The sequence below is a fragment of the Amblyraja radiata genome, chromosome 29 (assembly GCF_010909765.2).
Source record: "Amblyraja radiata isolate CabotCenter1 chromosome 29, sAmbRad1.1.pri, whole genome shotgun sequence".
In the NCBI taxonomy this organism is placed as follows: domain Eukaryota; kingdom Metazoa; phylum Chordata; class Chondrichthyes; order Rajiformes; family Rajidae; genus Amblyraja; species Amblyraja radiata.
In genome coordinates this window covers 28,535,450-28,558,126 of record NC_045984.1, presented here as the reverse complement: position 1 = coordinate 28,558,126, position 22,677 = coordinate 28,535,450, and the positions used below count along the sequence as shown (strand labels likewise).

At 45.5% G+C, this 22,677-nt stretch overlaps 1 protein-coding gene across 1 annotated transcript; it reads left to right on the top strand.

Moving 5' to 3' along the window:
- Positions 1–100: 100 nt before the first annotated feature.
- On the top strand, positions 101–21,354 carry sugp1 (SURP and G-patch domain containing 1). Its single transcript, XM_033047051.1, has 14 exons — positions 101–239; positions 3,581–3,782; positions 5,070–5,164; positions 5,768–6,016; positions 8,263–8,386; positions 9,247–9,386; positions 11,095–11,218; positions 11,843–12,153; positions 12,549–12,655; positions 15,038–15,215; positions 16,742–16,848; positions 17,011–17,156; positions 18,754–18,883; positions 20,651–21,354. Exons 1-14 carry the CDS (start codon positions 218–220, stop codon positions 20,675–20,677), a joined length of 1,962 nt encoding a protein of 653 aa, XP_032902942.1. The 5' UTR covers positions 101–217; the 3' UTR covers positions 20,678–21,354.
- Positions 21,355–22,677: the final 1,323 nt, after the last annotated feature.

The following is a 22,677-nucleotide window of genomic DNA, read 5'->3' as shown; positions in this document are numbered from 1 at the left end:
GCATGGTAAATATATACACGCAATACGCCTTTTCATGAGACAGGACTTTGGTATTTGATGCATTAAACACAAATCCTGCTGGTTTTATTTCCAAATTCTGTCTGAGGGAGATGGACTACAGCTCCCGTCGCACCTTGCGCGGGTAGCCCGGCAGCTTCCGGTCGTGTGACGGTTGCCGGCCAGTTAACCGGCGGTGACGTCAGTGGGACATGAAGCGATGGCGATGGAGGGTGATTCAGGTTGGTCTTCCTTCAGGCGTTTGTTTTGGGGGCGAAGGGAAAGGTTTCATGGAGCCGCAGCCAGAACAGCGGGGGAAAGAAACCCCTCACGAATACCCCCCTGCGCCGCCCTCTCCACGGTTATTGACCAGAGTTCAAGTCCCTGCCAATCCCCTCAAAAAAGCAGGCAATTCTGTGAACCGCAGTTGTGGAGACGAGGTGTTAGATGCAGTTTAGCATCCAAGGCATTATTTAATATTTTTCATTTACTTCGTGTGCTTTTCCCCTCAGCACTACCTTTGCTGAACCCATGTTGTTGATTGGGAACGGGTCCTGTCCTCTGTTCCCTCTTTCAGATTAGATCAGGCTTTGGTTTTGCAAAATAAAAATCATCTCGTTTCATGTATGTACACCATTACGACTAGTATATAGTCTATTTGTCTTTCTACATCTTGCTAGTGATTAGTAGGCAACTTGGTTGGCATGGATGAGTTGTGCCAAAGGGCCTGTTGCTGTCCTACGTAACTCAGCTACTCTATCCCTCCTCCTCTTACAACACTTCCCTGAAATCCCTTGTTTATAATTGTAGATGGCTGAATATTTCAAACCTGTGTTTTTCAAAGAACGTTCCTCTTGTTTATGTGTTTGAAGGTTACATCTTTTGCTGAAGCAGCACTTGTTTCTGCATGGAATGATACAATGAATCTCTTTGTGTTGAGTTTAAAGGTTTCATGCCCAGATTGTCAGTAGCCTGTCTTTGCACTTTACTGCAACTGACTGTCATGTTACATTTCTTTAGTAGTAGGATGCAGGATACTTGTTGTTTTATAGGCACATTGTGCCAATGCTTGCATGTTGAAAGGTTGTATGATTAGCCCAATGCCCTTAATCAAAACTTTGTAATTTTGCTTTCCTTTCAGTCTTATCTAATTCTCTTAAGTTCCTCTTGAATCTGCTTTCAGAGCCGTTTTGAGCAGTGCATTCCAGATAACAACTGTTAACTTTAATCTCCTTTAGTTGACAGTGGTTATGTGGAATGAGTGGTCGGATGAGGTAGTTGAGGCAGAAACTATAACAACATTTAAAAAGGTATTTAGACTGGTACATGGATAGGATAGATTTAGAGGGATATAGGCCAAATGCAGGCAGGTGGAACTACTATAGATGGGCACCTTGGTCCACACGGGCAAGTTGGGCTGAGGGGCCTGTTTCCATTCTATATGACCGAGTTATTTTGTCATCAACTTTGATTTCTGACACTCTTCTACTTGAAAAGGGAGACATAATGAAAACATTTTGTACTTTTTTACAAGCTCTGGTTTTAAAGATTCTCTCCTCCAAGGAAAATAGACACAACATTTCCAGCCTTTCATCCCTGCTAATATCCCAGTGACACTGCACCTATTCCAAGGCCAACACTTTCTTCCAAAAATGTAATGCCTCAAATTGAACACAGTACTCCAACTGAGGCATGACCAATGTTTTACAAATAATTTACTGCAGTTACTTAAGCCCTGATACTTAAGACCTATTCATAAAGTCTTTGACTATGAATAAAATAACCCTTTGGTGTTTTAGCAGTATATTGAGAGTGCCAGGTGGGCTCCTGGGGAGTGGGGGGGAATAGACATCTTTTGCTCTGTTCCTTGCATACAGTTACTGAAAATCTGTACTGAGGTGTGAATAACAACATAGGGACTTTACAACCTTTCAGAATACTGTGCAGTGTTACATTCCTTGTTCTCTGGTTTACCTTGATCTCTCGTACACAAAACTTTAGAAACCCATCTGGAATACTATTGCCACAAGCTATCACCTACTATATCCTATTCACCTATCACCATGTTCTTGAGCAATAGAAAATACAAAATTTCAAATTATTCTGTAGTCTTATTTGTTCTCCTCTTTGTAATCACCTCAAGCCCTATAGGCTAGAGATCTACACAATCGTACAATTAAGGCCTTTTGAGCCTTTTGAGCTTATGTGAATTTAATCATTTTCATCTTTGGAACCTGAAACCAATATCCTAGGATATCCTAGGACCTGTATTTCCATTTCAAAACTTTTGTGTGTGTGTGTGTGTCTATCTCTCACTCTACCATAAGAGAATTCTTTGGTCAACTGTGGATGTTTTTTCAATGATTTATGTTTCCAATCTGAGATGCTGAGTTCCAGTCTTAACCGCCATACAAGGTGTAAACCCCATACAAGATCAGTATTTATCACCCATTTGTAATGACTAGTTATTTAAGGTAGTTTGTTGTCAACAACATGGCTAAGCATTAGAGCACACTAAGCCACAATTGGGTAAAGATGGCAAATTTCCTTCCGTGAGCTGAACTGACTTTGGTGGATTTTTCTGACCCTCCTTACTTCACGATCATTGTAACTATTACTTTTGGTTTGTCCACATTTATTTTAAATTACGCACACAGTTGTGATGGGATCTGAATGGTATCCAGAGTAGTAGTTCAGTTCTAGATTAATAGTCCAGAAACGTAACAATAGCAAAGATAGAAGTGCCCCGAGGGTTGAGTTTAGCATTTTGAGTCTTGACCTCTCGCTTTCCTGAAGAAGTGATCCGCTCTGGCCTATCTACCATGTTCTGTCTGCTATAAACTCAGTCAAACCTGGAGTTCACCCAGAGCTGTGTTTCCTGAGCTGAAAAATCCTGCATTTGCCATTAAGGCAAGCATTGTCTCAAGCAAACTGCTATTCACCCACCACCATCCTCTCCCCACCCTGTCATTTCAGTCCCTGACTGATCCCAATCGTTGATAAATCAATGCTATGAATCGGCATGCCATTTAAATATAATTGACAATGCCAGGATAATGTAAATAATTTAAAGAATAATTATTAGCAATTTAAATTATTAGAAACGAGGAACTGCAGATGCTGGTTTACAAAAAAAGAGACAGTGCTGGAGTAACTCAGCGGGTCAGGCAGTATCCCTGGAGAACATGGATAGGTTGCGTTTCGGATAGGAATCCTCCAGAAGGATCCAGTCTGAAGAAGGATTCCAACCCAAAACGTCACCTGGTCTTTTTCTCCAGAGATATTCCTGACCCGCTGAATTGCTCCAGCACTTTGTGTCTATCTTCAGTTTTAATTGTCCCTTTTTCATTTCTAATGTGTAGTCAAGTCCAGTTGAATACATTTTCACGTGCACAAGTACATAGGTACAATGAAGTGATAGGTTACAATGAAAATCTTGCCTACAGCAGCATCACAGGCATGAAGGCTCAGACAACACATGTAACAAAATTCACATATAATTTACACAGATTCTACAAGGAAAATAAAAAGCTGTGCAAGAAAAAAACTCTATAAAACTTTTGTTATGTTTTGGGCTTTGCAGGAAAGATTGGTGGGGCTATCAAATCCAGTGGTGAGCGATCCTTTAGTCTGGAGCGTCTCGGTTCTTCCAACCGACCAAATAAACTGTACGTGAATCTCATGAAACAAGAGGAGCTAATAGCACAGAAGAAAAGGGAAATTGAAGCCAAATTGGAGAAGGCCAAGAAGGACAGCTTCACAAAGCTGCAAGCAGCACCTGCTCAGTAAGTTCCAATGAATGCTTCCAATTGGCAGTGTTCACTTCACTTCTCACAAGTTTATGTCCTTTGTGATGAAAGATCTGAGTACCATGAATGGAGCATTCATGAGATTTGTTAAGTTTGGATAACGTGTCAGCGTGAATAGAAAGAAGACTAACTAACTAAAAGAAAAGAGCAAGAGGATAAATGGGTTACTTTCATTTTGACCAGCTCTAAATAGCGGCTTGTTACAGGGATCTGTGCTGAAGCCTCGACACTTTACAATCTATATTCAGGACAGAAGAAGGAACTGTGTTTTGGAAGAAAATGTGGTGTCAAATTTATTGCAAAATCTTATTGAGAGGAGGTCATGGGCGAGCCTGTGAAGGGATAGATATGTTGTGATCAGGCAAGAAACGGCAGGTGGAATATATTGAAGGTGAATGTGAAGTTATCCACTTTGGTGGGAAAAATAGGAAAAAGAAAATTGAACGGAGAGAATTCTGTACAGAGAAATGTTGGTCTCATCGTACATAAAATAAAATTAATTTTATTGCACAGCAGGTATTTAAGAAATAAATTAAATGTTTGCGTGTATTGCAAGGGTAATTGGATGCATAAAGGGCCTGTCCCACTATACAAGCTTACCCAAGAGCTCTCCCGAGTTTAAAAAAAAAATCAAGCTCGTGGTAAGTTCGTATAATGTACGTAGCGGGTACGTCGGAGCTCGGGACGTCTCTTGACAGCTCGTAACACTAACGGCAGGTACTCGGGGAAACGCGGTAAGCTCATTAAGTTTTTTTAACATGTTGAAAAATGTCCACGAGAGCCCCGAGTACCTACGAGCAGCTATTACCGTAATTCTCCAAGTTCGAATTGGGGGAAACTCGGGAGAACGCTTGAATTACCTCGTACAGTGGAACAGGCCCTTTAGAGGGGAAATCTGGAATGGAGTACTTCATTGTCACGTGGCGAAGCACAGTGACATTTTTTACTTGCATACCCTAGGTATGCAAATGGTCGCCACATATGGCACTTACAAAGTACCCCCGCCGGCTCCTCTTTACTTCGCCTAGTCCTACATTTCTTTATTATATATTCAAATCCTTCTGCATTAAAAGTCAATATACCATTGACCTACCAAATAAGCTGTTGCGCCCAACAGTTGACATTCAGCCCAATGTTTGCTCAATTTGTTGCACATTTTTAGAGCAACCCTGTTGAAGTTGGATATTCTTGCATCAAGCCCTTGTTTATTTTTGCTCTGCTGATTTGTACGGAATTCATTCATATTCTAACTATACTCTACAGGGACAATGACCAAAAGAACATGCCCAACAAATTTGCCAATGATGGCAGCTTCTTGCAGGCCTTCCTGAAGATGCAGAAGGAGAAATCAAGTACAGGTGAGGAGACTTTTGGTTTACCGACGGTTAAACAGTTCACCGGGTAGAGTTCTGAGCCGTGCTGGAAGATCCAACAGTTGGGATGCTCTTGCCACTAGTGCCCTAGATCACTTCTCAGCAGGTCAGACAGCACCTGTGAAGATCTATCAAAGAAATAGTTTGGGAGGCTTTGGGCCTGATGTGCAATGGTGGGTTGAAATTCCAGCAGGTGGTCGGAAGAGTGATGATCTGATTGTTTCTTCACCTGGCAGGGGGTGTAAATTGGAGACTAGACCGATATAGATAAAGACTGTTCAATTGACCAAGCAATTTGGTTACCTTCCGCCATTGTTGCTTCACTCGAAGACAGCAATTGATGGAGTGCACAGTTTAAGAATGAACAAGAGAATTAGTTGTTGTAAAATCATAGTGAGCCATTTTCATAGTTGTGTTGGGAATTGGAGGATTTTATATCTGGATTATAGTTCACGTTAGATGTTTAACGCTCATGCGGTGGCTATGGAAGTGGGCAAATTGGCAATTTCTAATGCAACTTCTCGGTTCGTGCTTCGATTGCAGTAACTGGCTCATTGATACCTGACACTTTTTTTTGAATCCGCAAAGGGGGAGCGACTGGTAATGGCAGCAACTCCACCAGCCCTTCTGGGGCCCAGTCGCAAAAGAGACAGATTCTAATCGGCAAACGGCCGGGCCTGGGAGTGAGTTCTCTGGGCAGCACATTAGGCCAAATGAAGAACTACACCCATGCCAAGCAAACCCCCATTGCTAACCGCCCCAGCGTCTTCCAGTCACCAGATGATGACGATGATGAGGAGGACGATGACGATCTTGAACAGTGGGCAGAAGTCAAAGGTAAGTTGCACTGTCTATAAAACTACATTAGAGTTTAACTACTGCCACTGCACTGTGTATAAAGACTGGATGAAATTTGTGAGGCTTGGAAATATGCAAGGTTTGCAGTGAGGACAGTTTTTTTCCTATTTCTCTTGAGGTGATTGACTTGTACCGTAGTCCCAGTCCAACGGGCAGTAATTTGACTTGGCGCAAGGTAGCATCCCACTCGCACTCGCTGATCTCTCGTTTTCCACACTGGTGCTCTGACAAGTACAAAATCAGTCGCCTTGTTTCCAAAATGGCAGCAAGACTACGCTTCAGAAATATTTCAACAATTCTCTACTATTCTGACGTTCTTCTTGACAATTTATATTAAACCTAAACAGAAGCCATGAAGACGTGTATATAACCACCATTGGCATTAATTTCCTGCACTATGGCTGCAGTCTGCATTGTCTGCTACAACTCACGAAGATTTCTTCAGCAGTCACCCCCAGCAAGGGCAGCAGTCTCATGCCATTGCTGCCACTAGCAAATTCACGTACATCAGGAAAGGGAAGCATGTCACGCTTCCTTAGTCAATGCTGGGCCAAATCTTTGGAACTTCCTACCAAATTTAATTATGGGAGTTCATGACATAAACTGGTTCAAGAAGGTAGCTCACTATTGCCTTCTCAAATTAGGGTAAGTAACGATGTAGGATTTATCTATCATGCCAATGCCCTGTTGCCTGGGTCTCTCTTCTTCACAGTTACTTGGGACAGCTGGTGGGGGCTATCAGATTGCACTGAAACTTTCCCCAAGCAAAACTTTCACAAGCATAGAGGATTGGCAGTGATGGAGGTGATGGGCACTTTCATAGGTGTCTGGTGATCACACCACTTAACATTGGGTACTACTGACGATGAAGCAAAACTTGGTGTGAAAAATTGGATAGGCTCCCTCAAGAGAATGGACAAATTACAAATGGTGAACGTAAGGGAATGTTGTGGAATTAGAAACTTAGAAAGAGCATGTAATTAAGCATCTTTATACTGCTATTAGTATGATACTCCCATAAACAACAGTGTGATAATTACCAGAACATTAACGTCCAGATGTTGGTTTAATTACATATATTTGCTAAGCTAATGAAAGGCAAGAAAGAATATGAAAGTAGGCTGGCAAAAACATAAAAATAGACAAAGAACTAAGCGAGGATAAACTTCTAATCTTGGAACAACTCGGAAAGAGACTATTCAGGTAAATGGGCCCCATGCGAGCTCCCAGAGGAGTCATTCCTATAGTCCAATTTCCCCTATCCTTGTTTTCCTGCAAATTCTTGTCTTTCACACAAATTTTTTTTTTTTTGTTGCAGGTAAGCTACGGTAAGGGGACAATGATAGTACCTAGTTAACCCACCAGCACGTTCTCCCAGTAACCATGTGGGTTTTCTCCGGGTGCTCCCGTTTCCTCCCACATTCCAAAGGCGTGCAGATTTGTAGGTTAATTGGCTCCTGTGAAAATTGTCCTCGGTGTGTAGGATAGAAATAGTGTACGGGGTGATTGCTGGTCGGCACGGACATGATGGGCCGAATGGCCTGCTCCCCAGCTGCATCTCTGAACTAAACTAAAACTGAAATAGTATTTGTCCTTCAACCAACATCATAAAGGCTATTTATTCAGCCTTCATCACATTGCTGTTTGCGAGAATTGTTGTATACAAATTGGCCGCTGCATTTCTTTCCTTACAAGCGGGAAAACTGTTATTGTCTGAAGTATTTTGAGACATCTTCAAGCCTTGAAAGACACAATGGAAATGTGGTGCTAAATATGAATTGAGGGGGGGGGGGGGTGGTGGGGGTGTCAGCTGGGTGGCACAATTATAAAAAAAATTAAAATAAAATAAAAGTCCACTGTGGGACTTTCCTCTCGGTTTAATGGTATGGAAAGTGCATGGATCTGACAGATTGGTTGTGAAATTAATATCAGAGTAGCAGCTCTGTAATGGAAGCCTCCTCAGCTATGATGTGAAACAAGAAAGCCCATAAAGAGAGAGTATTTTGTGCTATATATGGAGGGAAGTGAGAGACCTTGACATTTTGTTACAAATGAATATTGAAATGGAGGGATAATGATAATTTGTTCTCAATATTGGCTACCTCCTGCTTTTAACCCATCCTCTTCCTGTATCCCACTCTTACACATCCACGTTTGTAGACCTTGTTTGGCTGTTGACTGTTGGGTGTGTGAGTTGAACTCAAGTACTGATAGCCTGCTTAAAGTTTCACCCCCAGAGGAACCGGAGGTGAGGAGCGTCGCTGAGAAGCTGGCGAAATACGTTGCGGATGGGGGTCACGAGGTTGAGAAGCTTGCCATCCAGAACAACAGGGACAACCCTGCCTTCTCGTGAGTATAGACAGTCTCTTAGTTCAGCCAGTAATGTAGCTGAACGATATCGAGTGCAAGACTGTATTGATGTCAGTGTTTAGGGGCGGCACAGTGGCTCAGCAGTAGAGTTGCTGTCTTGCAGCGCCGGAGACCCGGGTTTGATCCTGACTATGGGTGCTGTCTGTACGGAGTTTGCGCGTTCTCCCTGTGAACACGTGGGTTTTCTCCTGCACTCCAAAGACGTGCAGGTTTGTAGGTTAATTGGCTTCGATAAAATTGTAAAATTGACCCTAGCGTGCGGGATAGTGTTAAGTGATTGCTGGTTGGCGTGGACTCGGTGGGCCAAATGGTCTGTTTCCCTGTGGTATCTCTAAAGAAATGTTTACAATTCCTGCCCGTGTATTTGCCACTGCTTTATAGATGTTGTCTATGAAGGAGCCAATGTTTATTGATCATGTCTGTGTTAATGCCAGAGTTCATATATGCAGTTTTTAAGAAGGAACTGCAGATGCTGGAAAATCGAAGGTACACAAAAAAGCTGGAGAAACTCAGCGGGTGCAGCAGCATCTATGGAGCGAAGGAAATAGGCAACGTTTCGGCCCGAAACGTTGCCTATTTCCTTCGCTCCATAGATGCTGCTGCACCCGCTGAGTTTCTCCAGCTTTTTTGTGTACCTTCATATATGCAGTTTCCTGGCAACTCTCCAAATCTCCCTTATTGGAGCATGGCTAAACTGGAATCTGATTTAGTCGGGCTGGAGAGCTGAAAGGAAGGGGCACTTGTGGCTAAGTTGGGCGAGGCTTCCATCGTGTATTCTGTGTGACTGCGCATTGGGTGTGTCGGAATTCCCTAATTACTTCTGTTGTTTCCCTTTGCAGCTTCTTGTACGATCGCAACAGCCGGGCTTTTCTTTATTACAAGAAAAAAGTTGCGGAAATCAAGCGAGAAAGGCTGCTCAGTCAGTCGGCACCCAAGCCACTGTCACCAACCTCCACCCCCTCTCCATCTGTCACAAAAGGTAGGACAATCAGAAAAGGATCTTTCCTTTCACTGTAGGATTTACCTTGTAGGTAAAGTTAAAGTTGGGATTGCCGTTTAGACCGATGTTGTCTCACACCCCATGGAGTTGAATTGAAATCTAGAGCCACTTGCCCGTTGACCTCGCTTTGAATGAGCAGAGCTTGGCACAATCTATAATGCGAGTCTAGTAACAGATGAACATCAATCTTCGTTGATTGAACCTGCAGATGGACACAAAATGCTGGAGTAACTCCGAGTCGAGCGGAATCTCTGGAGGAAAAGAATAGATGACGTCTCAGGTTGGAACTTCAAAAAGGAGTCTGAAGAGGATTCCGATCCGAAAGGATTCCGATCCGAATAGATGCCGCCTGACCCGCCGGGTTACTCCACCATTTAGTGTATAGCTTCAGTGTAAACTAACATCTGCCGTTCCTTCCTACACTGATTGAACCTGTATTAGATTTCCTTGGTTAGGGTTGAGCTCCACATGATATTTGTGTCCCATCACTATGAAGGTGGAAGCGAATCACTGCAGCTTTGACATTTCAGTGTTGCGTAATCAATGTGTTATTTTCCATCCCCTTGAACAAGGCAACGTACAAACACATGCTCTCTGATTACAATCTCTATTTGTGGACTGATATACTTGCAGAAACGTGGAGCGTGCGACAGCATGTCGATTCAATGAGATTTGTCCATTTTTTCTTTGTTTAATTTATATGAGATCGTGCAGTAAAAAATAAGGCCGCTCAGCCCGTCATGTCTGTGTCAGTTCTTTCTTCAAGTTATCCAGTTGGTCGTATTCCCTTCTCTATCTTTGTTGCCCTGCATTTTTCTTGCCATTGGAAACATTTATCCAATTCTCTTTAGGGAACTCCATTTCAACCTGCTCCCACAGTCCTTTTATACAATTAATTCCAGGCTACCATAGCAGACATTTAAAAAAAAAAAAAAAAAAAAAATCCTCCTATTATTGCCCCTGAGTATTTTACAAATTAATCCTAAATCTTCATTCTGACTATTGACCTTTCTGTGGGTAGAAATAATTTCTCCCTTTCTATGCTGACAAAACCATTTGTGATTTAGTACGCATCTATTAAATCTCTTTATTTCTCTGCTCAAAGGAGAACAATCCCAGATTTTCTAGACTAGATTTTAGCTAGAATTGTACAGCACATACAACTTACAAATGGGACAGATTGGTTCATTCCCAATTGGTCATACAGGTGATTATGTTTCATCTATACTCCTTTTTGACTTCTCATTCAACTTATCACATTTTGTTCTATGCTGTTCTCCCTCGTGCATCTAAATGCATCAAAAATGATTTGCCTCATTCACCCTCTAGTGGCAAGTTTCACTACTGGTAACGTTTCTCTTCAGTTCTTTATTTAATTATGTTAATGCCGACTGTTTGTTGTACTGCTTTTGAACGGAGTGTACAGATCTCAAAGGATTGCCCTGCTATGTGGTTATACTGTAACATTATCAATGCAATTGACGGCCAGTATTTCAGAATGGGAAACAATTGAAGCCGAGTGGCTTAAGAGCTGGATCTGCGGCTCCATGAAACCACTTGTGCGTGTGCTTTAACCAATGCCCTCCCTGTATCCCCCCACTCTTACCCATCCACACCTGTAGACCTTGTTTGGCTGTTGACTGTTGGGTGTGTGAGTTGAACTCAAGTACTGATAGCCTGCTTAAAGTTTCACCCCCAGACGACCCGGAGCTCCGGAGTGTGATTGAGAAGTTGGCAAAGTTTGTGGCCGACGGGGGTCCAGATGTGGAAAAGATGGCCATTCAGGATAATCAGGACAACCCTGCTTTCTGGTGAGCAATATTTCATCTTGTTCCTAAAGCTGGTCGCCATTTAAAACATTGTCCTTCATAAGCTCCTAAAAAAACTCTCTGCAATGGATTTTTCACCGTCAAACTGAATATCTTGTTAGAGAGGGGGGAGAAATAGACCCGCTGTGTTACTCCAGCATTTTGTGTCTATCTTGAATATCTTGTTATGTGGGTTGATGTCAAATTTTGTTTGATCAGCCCTCAAAATCATCTTGTGATTACTACATCAAAGATGATTAACGTCAAGTGAGCAGCATTTCCTGACTTTAGACTTTAGAGATACGGCGTGGAAACAGGCCATTCGGCCCACCGAGTCCGCGCTGACCAGCGATCCCCGTCCACCAGCACCATCCTACACACTAGGGACAATTTACAATCTTACCCAAGCTAATTAACCTACAAACTTGCACGTCTTTGGAGTGTGGGAGAAAACCCATGCGGTCACAGGGAGAACGTGCAAACTCCGTACAGACAGCACCTATAGTCTGGATCGAACCCGGGTCTCTGACGCTGCAAGGCAGCAAATCTCCCGCTGCATCACTGGAAATGGTCATTCTGAGCGGTATCTTACCAGTAACGTTTCTGACTCCTCTTTTCACTCCTCAGGTTTCTGTATGAGCAGAATAGCGATGCATATCAATACTACAGGGACACAGTCGAAGTCTTCTGTAAAGTGAAAGCTATTGCGCAGAAGGCTGTACAAGCAAGCTTGATGGCGGTGCCGACTGCAGCCGAACAGAAGAGGAAAGGTTCTCCTGAGCCCACTTCTGACGACTCGCCCACTGAGCCTGCAGCCGCAGCACCATCTTCCTCTTTGCTTAAAAAGAGAAAGAAGAGCCGGTGGGGCCCAGAGGTCGAAAAGATTGAACTCCCTCCTCCTGAATTGGCTTATCCCATGCCAGTGCCTGGCTTAACAAGTAAGTTCTGTGAATGCGGACGTGATCTTACTGGCGTTTCTGGTTCCAGACATTGGGGAAAGAAGGGGAGTCTGGTTGAACTAGCGTTCGTTGTGTATATTGCCAATTTGATCAAATAAACGGTGGCTCGTCTGTGTTCATGGGATGAAGATGAGTAGGAGAAAGAAGCCAAAAAGAGAGGAGAGGGGGAAATGCGAGGCAGGTGGAACTGGGAGAGGGGAGGGTGAATGTGGAGATGGTTGTTGGATGGAACATAAGCCGCATCAGTGCTAGAATCATAAACAAGGGAGGCGTTGTAGAATAGTGTGGGAATAACTGGGCTAAAGTTGGCTACATTGCCATGGTGTTGTCAAGTTGAAGTAATGCACCTCCCCTGTGTGTGTGTGTGATTGCAGCTCAGGAGTTGAAGGGGCTCGGCTATCAGAAAGGTAAGCCAGTCGGATTGGTGGGAGTCACCGAACTCAGTGATGCACAGAAGATACAGATAAAGGAACAACAGGAGGTAAATGGCGGCAGCATGATCAATAATGGCAGGGTAGTGGCCAAGGGCAGTGCTGGCCCGCTGTGAATCGGTCTCCGGCATTTCTGCAGCAGTGGTTGGAGCTGTCTGCTTCGAGACCTTCTCATTCTGTCCTACATTGCTCCTGTACTGCAGCGCTGTCGGGGGGAAGGCCTGTGATTAAATACTCCTGTTAAATACTCTACGATGCCGACCCTCCCCCGCTGTGCTTGCTCCTTCTTTAAAGGATTATCCTTCTGGTAATTCTTTAAAGAAATAAAACTTTGGCAGCAAAAATTGGAAACAAAAGTTAAACTAGTGAACAGCACTGTAGTTGGGGGGGGGGGGGGTGGGGAATCCAGGGAAGTGGATCTTTTACAACAGACATAGGGCGGCGCGTACAGCGGTAGAGTTGCTGCCTTACAGCGAATGCAGCGCAGGAGACCCGGGTTCGATCCCGACTACGGGTGCTGTCTGTACGGAGTTTGTACGTTCTCCCCGTGACCTGCGTGGGTTCCCCCCGAGATCTTCAGTTTCCTCCCGCACTCCAAAGACGTACAGGTATGTAGGTTAATTGGCCTGGTAAATGTAAAAATTGTCCCTTGTGTGTGTGTGTGTGTAGGATAGTGTTAATATGCAGGGATCGCTGGTTGGCACGGATCCGGTGGGCCGAAGGGCCTGTTTCTGCGCTGTATCACTAAACTAAACTAAACATAGTGTAATCATGGGCACTGTGTGAAGGTGACTTGCAGATAGTGGATTATGATAAATAGAGGGGGAAAAACAAGTGTAGATAAATGTAATTACTGGGTTTAGCAGCGGGAATAGGAGGCTGAGAAATAGTTCTCAGTGGGAGCATCGATTGTAAGATAGTTTGGTGTATTATAGCATTAATAACCACATGGAGAGAAGAGCTGAAGGAAGGTGCAGAGATGTACACGACAGATGCTGGGAGCCTGGCACCCAGAGAGCCACACATCCACCTGCAGAGCAATAGAGATATATTCTGAGAGAGGGTCCGATGAAGAGTCTTGGCCCAAAACGTCACCCATTCCTTTTCTCCAGAGATGCTGTCTGACCCGCTGAGTTACTCCAGCATTTTGTGTCTATCTTAGATAGATTCTGAGGTGCAGTAAGAAAACGAGAGGGAGAGAGGGAGAGAGAGAGAGATTGTCAAACTGACAGACGAAGAAACTAGGCTGAGGAAGGAACCAATTTGCACATGGCCAAAAACCACATGGTGCCCATTACAAAGGATCGACTGGAAAAAACAAGAAGATAGACACAAAATGCTGGAGTAACTCAGCATCTCTGGAGAGAAGGAATGGGTGAGGTTTCGGGTCGAGACCCTTCTCCAGACTGATTATTCATTTTCTTCTCATACCTTCTCTCCAGAGATGCTGCCTGAACCGCTGAGTTGCTCCAGCATTTTGTGTCTATCTTTGATTTAAACCCGCATCTGCAGTTCCTTCCTAGACAGGAAAAACAATATATCTAAGTCGCAGAGAACAGAGATTGGGTATTTACAGAGGAGGGCAAGAGTGGAGCGATATAGTGATGTTCAGGGAGGGATTAGCGGGCAGGGATTTTAGAGATTTAGTGGTACTTAAGAATAAGGGGTAAGCCATTTAGAACGGAGACGAGGAAACGCTTTTTCTCACAGGGTGTTGTGAGTCTGTGGAATTCTCTGCCTCAGAGGGCGGTGGAGGCCGGTTCTCTGGATACTTTCAAGAGAGCTAGATAGGGCTCTTAAAGATAGCGGAGTCAGGGGATATGGGGAGAAAGCAGGAACGGGGTACTGATTGGGGATGATCACAATGAATGGCGGTGCTGGCTCGAAGGGCCGAATGGCCTTCTCCTGCATCTATTGTCTATTAACAATTGAAGAACTCGAGTAAGCAATGAGGTTTGGAGGGGAGGGGGATTGAAGCTGTCTCTGAGCAGTGGAGGCCAAGTCACTGGATGGATTTAAGAGAGAGTTAGATATAGCTCTAGGGGCTAGTGGAGTCAAGGGATATGGGGAGAAGACAGGCAGGGGTTATTGGGGACGATCAGCCATGATCACAATGAATGGCGGTGCTGGCTCGAAGGGCCGAATGGCCTCCTCCTGCACCCACTTTCTATGTTTCTATGACCATACCAGGCAGAAACAAAATGGTGGAGAAACTCAGCGGGGGAGGCAGCATCTATGGAGAGAAGGAATGGGCGACGTTTCGAAACGTCGGCAATTCCTTCTCTCCATAGATGCTGCCTTCCCCCGCTGAGTTTCTCCACCATTTTGTGTTTACCTTTGATTTTAACAGCGTCTGCAGTTCTTTCTTAAACATTTCGTCTGACCCATTGCCAGGGGAGCTAAAGTGATGTCTGGATGTCCAACTTTTCTAGATGCAGCAGATGTACGACATGATCATGCAGCACAAGCAGGCCATGCACGAGATGCAGATGATGTGGGAGAAAGCGATGCAGGATCACCGGTACGAGTACGACAGCGACGAGGAGATCGACGGCGACGGGGGGACCTGGGAACACCGCCTGCGGCACATGGAGATGGAGAAGACCAGAGGTAAATGGCGGGGATCGCGGTCGATCGAAGCGCCACTACGGAGTCTTCCTCGTGGGCCTGTCCCACTTACGCGCCTTTTTCCGGCGACTGCCAGCACCCATCGTAGGTCGGCGAAACTTTTCAACATGTTGAAAATTCAGCGGCGACCAGAAAGACGCTACGACTCTTTCGGCGACTGAGGAGACGACTCACGACCATACAGGCGACACCCGAGGTGAAGCCTGTACGGCCGTGAGTGGTCGCCCAAAGAGTCGTACCTTGTTCTGGTCGCCGGTGGGTTTTCAACTTGTTGAAAATTTTCAGAGACCTGCAGTGACTACGACGGGTGCCGGCAAGTCGCCGAAAAAAATCGCTTAAGTGGGACAGGCCCATTAAAAGACTTTGGGCGTTTGGCAACAAGTCCCCAACAACTCTCGCCAACTTCTATAGATGCGCCGTAGAAAGCATTTTATCGAGGCAGTCTTCAGCAGGTCAGTGCGTGTGCTGGTTGCACGTACTGGGGGTGTTCAGGGCTCAAATGAACCCCCCCACCCCCCCCGGCTGGGCAGCAGTCCTCCAGCAGAGCCATTCAAAATGTCTGACGACCATCTCTGACACTCTTGAGTTTGTTAAAAGACCCATCACACCTAGAAACTGAAGGGCAAGTGACCTTGTGGCCTCTAGATTCAATAGACAACAGGTGCAGGAGTAGGCTATTCAGCCCTTCAAGCCAGCACCGCCATTCAATGTGATCATGGCTGATCATCCACAATCAGTAACCCGTTCCTGCCTTCTCCCCATATCCCCTGACTCCACTATCTTCAAGAACGCTATCTAGCTCTCTCTTGAAAGTATCCAGAGAACCGGCCTCCACCGCCCTCTGAGGCAGAGAATTCCACAGACTCACGACAGTGTGTAAAAGGGTTTCCTCACCTCTGTTCTAAATGGCTTACTCCTTATTCATACAGTTGTCTGTGGCTGATAAGTCCCTTCACCACGTTTGCTTCTTGGTTTACAACTTTGCCACCCAGTAGTAACTTGGGGAGTGTGATGGGCTGGGACAGCAGGGTGAGGTGGTGAGCAATGTGTGCGGTCCTTCTCTGTCTGAAACACCTAGTGATGTTGTATGGACACAATAAGCCGGAGTATCGGGTCGAGACCCTTCTTCAGTCCGATCCTTCTCAACCCGAAACGTCACCGACTCCTTTTCTCCAGAGATGCCGTCTGACCTGCTGAGTTACTCCAGCTTTTTGTGTCTATCATTGGTTTAAACCAGCCTCGGTACAATAGTAACTTTGTATACTTGTCTTTAACTGTTTTAATTTGTTTTTGTTTTATTTTGTTGGTTCACATGCTTGATCAATGGTGTTTTATCATTAATATTTTATTATTATTAATGTTTAGTGTTTTCTGAGTCATTCGTAACTGTCACTGTCATGTTGTTACTTGTGGGCGGAGCACCAAGGCAAATTCCTTGTATGTGAATACTTGGCCAATAAACTTAAACTTACTGAACTTACTTAAGATTTTGTCTTGTTATTTGGTAGAGTGGGCAGAACAACTGACAGAAATGGGTCGCGGGAAACATTTCATTGGAGATTTCCTTCCTCCCGATGAACTGGACAAATTCATGGAGACATTCAAAGCTCTAAAAGTAAGTGAGATTGTCTGGAGACACTTCTTAAGGTAGATTGTCTGTTGCTACTTTAAGTAGCTCTTTTGCACCATTCCTCCCGTAATGATCCGTATTGCTCTCCTTGAATCCCTATCATTCTGTGTGCCGGATGCTTCAGTGTGTCCTGTCCATTTCCTGCAGGAAGGCAGAGAGCCCGATTATTCCGACTACAAGGATTTCAAAATTACCGTGGAGAACATTGGTTACCAAATGCTGATGAAAATGGGCTGGAAGGAAGGTGATGGTCTGGGCTCTGATGGTCAAGGCATCAAAGCTCCAGTCCCCAGGTACAGAATAAATGGTGGGACATGTCTGCCCTGATCCGTGAAATATCTCGGTATTGTCCGCCTGGGTTTAAATGGCATTCTGCCTGATCTGGGCAAGGGGCAGAGTTGTGTGATTGAAGCACTTGTTCAACAAGGACATTCCTTTTTAGCCCTCGCCTTCCTTGCCTGAGCTATAGGGAGAGGTTGAGCAGGCGAGGACTTTATTCCTTGGTGCGCAAGAGGATGAGGGGTGATCTTATAGAGGTGTGCAAAATCACGAGAGGAATAGATCAGGTAAAGGTCTTTTACCCAGAGTAGGGGAATCAAGAACCAGACGACATGGGTTTCAGGTGAGAGGGGAAAGATTTAATAGGAACTTGAGGAGTAACTTTTTGACACAAAAAGTGGGAGGTTATATGGAACGAGCTGCGAGAGGCAGATACTGTCGCAATGTTTAAGAAGCATTTAGGATGGGTTTAGTACGAGGGCAGGATGGGTTTAGAGGGATATGACAATAGACAATAGGTGCAGGAGTAGGCCATTCGGCCCTTCGAGCCAGCACCGCCATTAAATGTGATCATGGCTGATCAACCTCAATCAGTACCCCGTTCCTGCCTTCTCCCTATATCCCCCGACTCCACTATCTTTAAGAGCCCCACCTAGCTCTCTCTTGAAAGTATCCAGAGAACCAGTCTCCACCGCCCTCTGAGGCAGACAATTCCACAGACTCACAACTCTCTGTGAGAAAAAGTGTTTCCTCGTCACCGTTCTAAATGGCTTGCCCCTTATCCTTAAACTGTGGCCCCTGGTTCTGGACTCCCCCAACATCGGGAACATGTTTCCTGCCTCTAGTGTGTCCAAACCCTTAACAATCTTATATGGTACAATAAGATCTCCTCTCATCCTTCTAAATTCCAGACTGTACAAGCCCAGCCGCTCCATTCTCTCAGCATATGACAGTCCCGCCATCCCAGGAATTAACTTTGTAAACCTAAGCTGCATTACCTCAATAGCAAGCATGTCCTCCCTCAAATTAGGGGACCAAAACTGCACACAATACTCCAGATGTGGTCTCACTATGGCCCTGTACAACTGCAGAAGGACCTCTTTGCTCCTATACTCGACTCCTCTTGCTATAAAGGCCAACATGCCATTCGCTTTCTTCACTGCCTGCTGTACCTGCATGCTTACTTTCATAGACTGATGCAAGGACCCCCAGATCCCGTAGTACTTCCCCTTTTTCCAACTTGATGCCATTTAGATAGTAATCTGCCTTCCTGTGTTTGATACCAAAGTGGATAACTTCACATTTATCCACAGGCAGAACAGGTTCAGCTCCTCCCCGAACTGAAGTCTTGTATCTTCTGTAACTGGAAATAAAACTATTAAAGTGTAGGAATAGGTGACATTTCGGGTCGAGACCCTTCTACAGTCTGAAGAAGGGCCTCGACCCGAAACATCATGTATTCCCTCGCTCCATAGATGCTGCCTCACCTGCTGGGTTTCTCCAGCGTTTTGTCTACCTTCAATTTTTCCAGCATCTGCAGTTCTTTCTAAACTATTAAAGTGAGATATGATTTGATGTATTTTGGTGATGGTGGAGTTTTTGTTGTTACAGAGGCAACACGACGATGGATGGAGCTGGGTTTGGTATCGATCGCCCAGCAGAGCTGAGTAAGGGTGATGATGAGTATGAGGCATTCCGCAAGCGTATGATGTTGGCCTACAGGTTCAGGCCCAACCCACTGGTAGGTGATCACTGAAACGCACGGACTGTGTCCGTTGTCAGTGTCGCATCTGTGGCTGCAGTATGCTACTTACTACACAGAGTTCATTCAAAATCCTCTGTGAAAATCATCAACTTTGAACTGTTCAGATCTTTTTTTTTTTTTCCCCGCTTCTGTCTCGTAGCTATAAGGTGAGAGGGGGGAAGTTGAATGGAGATGTGCCGTACAATGAGGGTAGTGGGGGCCTGGAACACATTGTCAGGGGTGGCGTTTAAGATGGGCGCAGGGCAGGGCATAGAGGGATATGCATTGTGAACGGGTAGATGAGATTGGTTCAGCTCGGCGTCATGTTTAGTACCGTTCTATATGTTACTACAAACGGCCTGCCTTTCTGTACGTGACAACAACAGCCTCGTTGACCAGTGCAGCAGGCTCGAGCGGCTGAATAGCCTTTGCTTGTGACCAGTTGACCGGATCTCACCGAGAGCCAGCATGGGCACAAGAGACCAGATGGGGTTAAGTTCTCCGTGTGACGGGAGGTGATGGTCCTGGTGGAGCGGCTGCTTTTGCCCATCCCCCATGGTGACGGTCACAGGGTGGAAGTGTTGTTGAATTAATTGTTGATGTTTTATGTGTCATTCCTAACTCTCACTGTATATCATTTGTGGGCGGAGCACCAAGGCAAATTCCTTGTATGTGAATACTTGGCCAATAAACGTGTTCATTCATTCAAGTGAGTGAATTGCAGCCCCTGAACCATTCATGCAGTGAATGGCACGATGTGCTGGTGATCAAAGTAATGGATGTCAAATCTAGGGGTTGGGTGGATGGCTGGAGCCGCTGTGTTCTGTAGTACTTGTCCATATGAGTGAGGATTCCATCACACTGCTGTGTTTTTTAAATCCCCTTGCTGGATCAAAAATGTTCCTGTGGTTTTTTTTCCCCCCCTCCCAGGAATTTCTATGCCATGCAATGGAAGGAGGTAGGAAGGGTCCAGCAATCAGGAATGTGAGGAAAGCTCGATTGGTCACCTGGTCCCCTACTTTTCTTGTCTAGTTTATAGCCCTGTCCCACTGTACGAGTTCATTCCAAGATCTCTCCCGAGTTTAAAAAAAAAATCAAACTCGTGATAAGCACGGAGAATGAACGTAGCGGGTATGTCGGAGCTCGGGGACGTCTCTTAGCGGCTCGTAACGCTAACGGCAGGTACTCGGGAAGACTCGCTAATGGCAGGTACGCTCGGGAAGACTCGTGAAGATTTTTCAACATGTTGAAAAATGTCCACGAGAGCCCCGAGTACCGACGAGCGGCCATTACCGTAATTCTCCGAGTTCGAATCAGGGCAAACTCGGGGAGAACTCTTGGAATTAACTCGTACCGTGGGACAGGGGTTTTAGTGATACAGCGCGGAAACAGGCCCTGGAAACAGACCAGGTGACCCAGCGAGCTTTCCCCACTGCTCCGCCCAGCAATCCTGGCACATCAACACTATCCTATACGCACGCCCGCACACACACACACACACACGGGACAATTCATGATTCTTTTTAACAAGGCAATTAACCGACAAACCCATACATCTTTGTAGTGTCGGAAGGAACCTGCGCTCCCGGGGAAAACCCATGCCGGTCGCGACGGGGAGAACGGACAAACTCCACACAGGCAGAGACCCGGAGTCAGGACCGAACACGGGTCTCTGGCGCTGCAAGGCAGTAACTCTAACGCTGTGCAAACGTGTCGCCCTGTTTTTGTTGAAAATAACATTGACTTTTTCTTCCTACATTTCAGAATAACCCGAGGAGACCTTATTACTGACCTGCTCACACTGGCTGGAAGGGACTTTACTATTCAATCGTTGGCTGTCATGTTAGTTTGTTTCAACAGCACAACATCAGTTGAACATACTTGTGTGGGATGAACCTAAGGGTTGGGTTTTCCTTCATTAAACTGTGCTAGAACTCTCTGTATCACTGATATTAGGCCACCTTTATCCATTTCCATGCTCTGCAAGGAGCCTATTCCCCCCCCCCCTCCCCATCAGGAGCTAGGACGTTGCAGGAAAGGCAATTAAATTAAAGTTTCCCGAGTTCTTGTTCTGTTCAGAGCAGATGAAGCTGCTGCTGCTGCTGCACGTTGAGATGCAAAGGTGTGGGAGAGATTGTTGGTTGTACTGCGACATTGGGGAGGATTGAGCCTGGTTCTCTCGTGTGGTCAACCAACGGAAAGAGGAGACTGCAGTACACTCTCACCTCATGCCTCGTCACCCAGCTGATAAAAGTGAATCACTTTAGCTGTGTCAGTTTGAACACTTGAAGAGCAACAGCAAGAAGGTTTTACTGAGCTCCACTGTCTCGCAGGTGAGGTCTCGACCATTCTGCCCGTCTCTAACAGACGTCGGGAATTTTTTTAAATCTCCGGTAGAACGCCTTTTCTTACAAAATGTCGGCACCGTTGCACGTTTATGCTTAAATACATTTATTACATTACAAGTATTACTGGCGCCCAGTTGTTCTTTGTTTTCGTCAACGGTCATGGTGGAGGTGGGGGGGGAAAGTGCCGGTTCGATTCCAGGACGGCTGTTCCAGCAGAGAGATATGTGATAATTGTACTGCAACAGTAGTGGCCAAAAGTAGCGAACCAATCCTGCATCCTTTAAAGCAGGAAAGAAGTGGGCAGAACATTGGCGTTGGATGGGGGTGGCACTGGTGCCTCTTGCGCGCTCCTGCACGGGTGAATCCACAGGTGGGGAGACACATAGAAAATAGGTACAGGAGTAGGCCATTCGGCCCTTCGAGCCTGCACCGCCATTCAATATGATCATGGCTGATCATCCAACTCCGTATCCTGTACCTGCTTTCTCTCCATACCCCCTGATCCCTTTAGCCACAAGGGTCACATCTAACTCCCTCTTAAATATAGCCAATGAACTGGCCTCAACTACATTCTGTGGCAGAGAATTCCAGAGATTCACCACTCTCTGTGTAAAAAATGTTTTTCTCACCTCAGTCCTAAAAGATTTCCCCTTTATCCTTAAACTGTGAACCCTTGTTCTGGACTTCCCCAACATCGGGAACAATCTTCCTGCATCTAGCCTGTCCAACCCCTTAAGAATTCGATTTAGTGTTTTCTTGTCATATGTCCTGAAACGCAATAATGAAATTCCTCCTTGCAGCAGATTTGTAGGCATAGTACTCAATAAAACCCATGAATAACAACCAAAGCAAGGTCTGAAGAAGTGTTTCGGCCTGAAACATCGCCTATTTCCTTCGCTCCATAGATGCTGCTGCACCCGCTGAGTTTCTCCAGCACTTCTGTCTACCTTCGATTTTCTAGCATCTGCAGTTCCTTCTTAAACCAAAGCAAGGTCTGTGTGTGTGTGCGCGCGTGCGTGTGTGTGTGTGCGCGCACGCACATACTAAATAGACAATAGTAGTGCAAAGAAAAATAATACCCCCAACTTTATATAGTTTGGGACCTATTTGGAGGTTGTAGTGTTTAATAGCCTGATGGTTGCAGTTGGCTGCTGCTCCTGAACCTGGACGTTCCAGTTTTCCGACTCCTACACCTTCTTCCCGATGGCTGGAGTGAAAGGCAAGCGTGGCCAGGGTGGTGTGTGTGGGTCTCTGATGAATGCTGACTGCCTTCACAAGGCAGCGACTCTTGTCGATCCCTTCGATGGTGGGGAGGTCGGCATCCCCGTGATGGGCTGGGTCAGCGTTCACCACTTTTTGCAATCTCCTTCTTCGTTCCTGGGCATTTGAGTCGTTGAACCAGGCCGTGATGCAACCTGTCAAACTTCCCCCTACTCTACATAG

Bases quoted from the DNA above. Each gene is read 5' to 3' on its own strand.
- sugp1 (XM_033047051.1), top strand. From the start codon at position 218: ATGGCGATGGAGGGTGATTCAG. The intron at 8,387-9,246 runs GTGAGTATAGAC...TTCCCTTTGCAG, and splicing joins AGGGACAACCCTGCCTTCTC to CTTCTTGTACGATCGCAACA. The intron at 11,219-11,842 runs GTGAGCAATATT...TTCACTCCTCAG, and splicing joins CAGGACAACCCTGCTTTCTG to GTTTCTGTATGAGCAGAATA.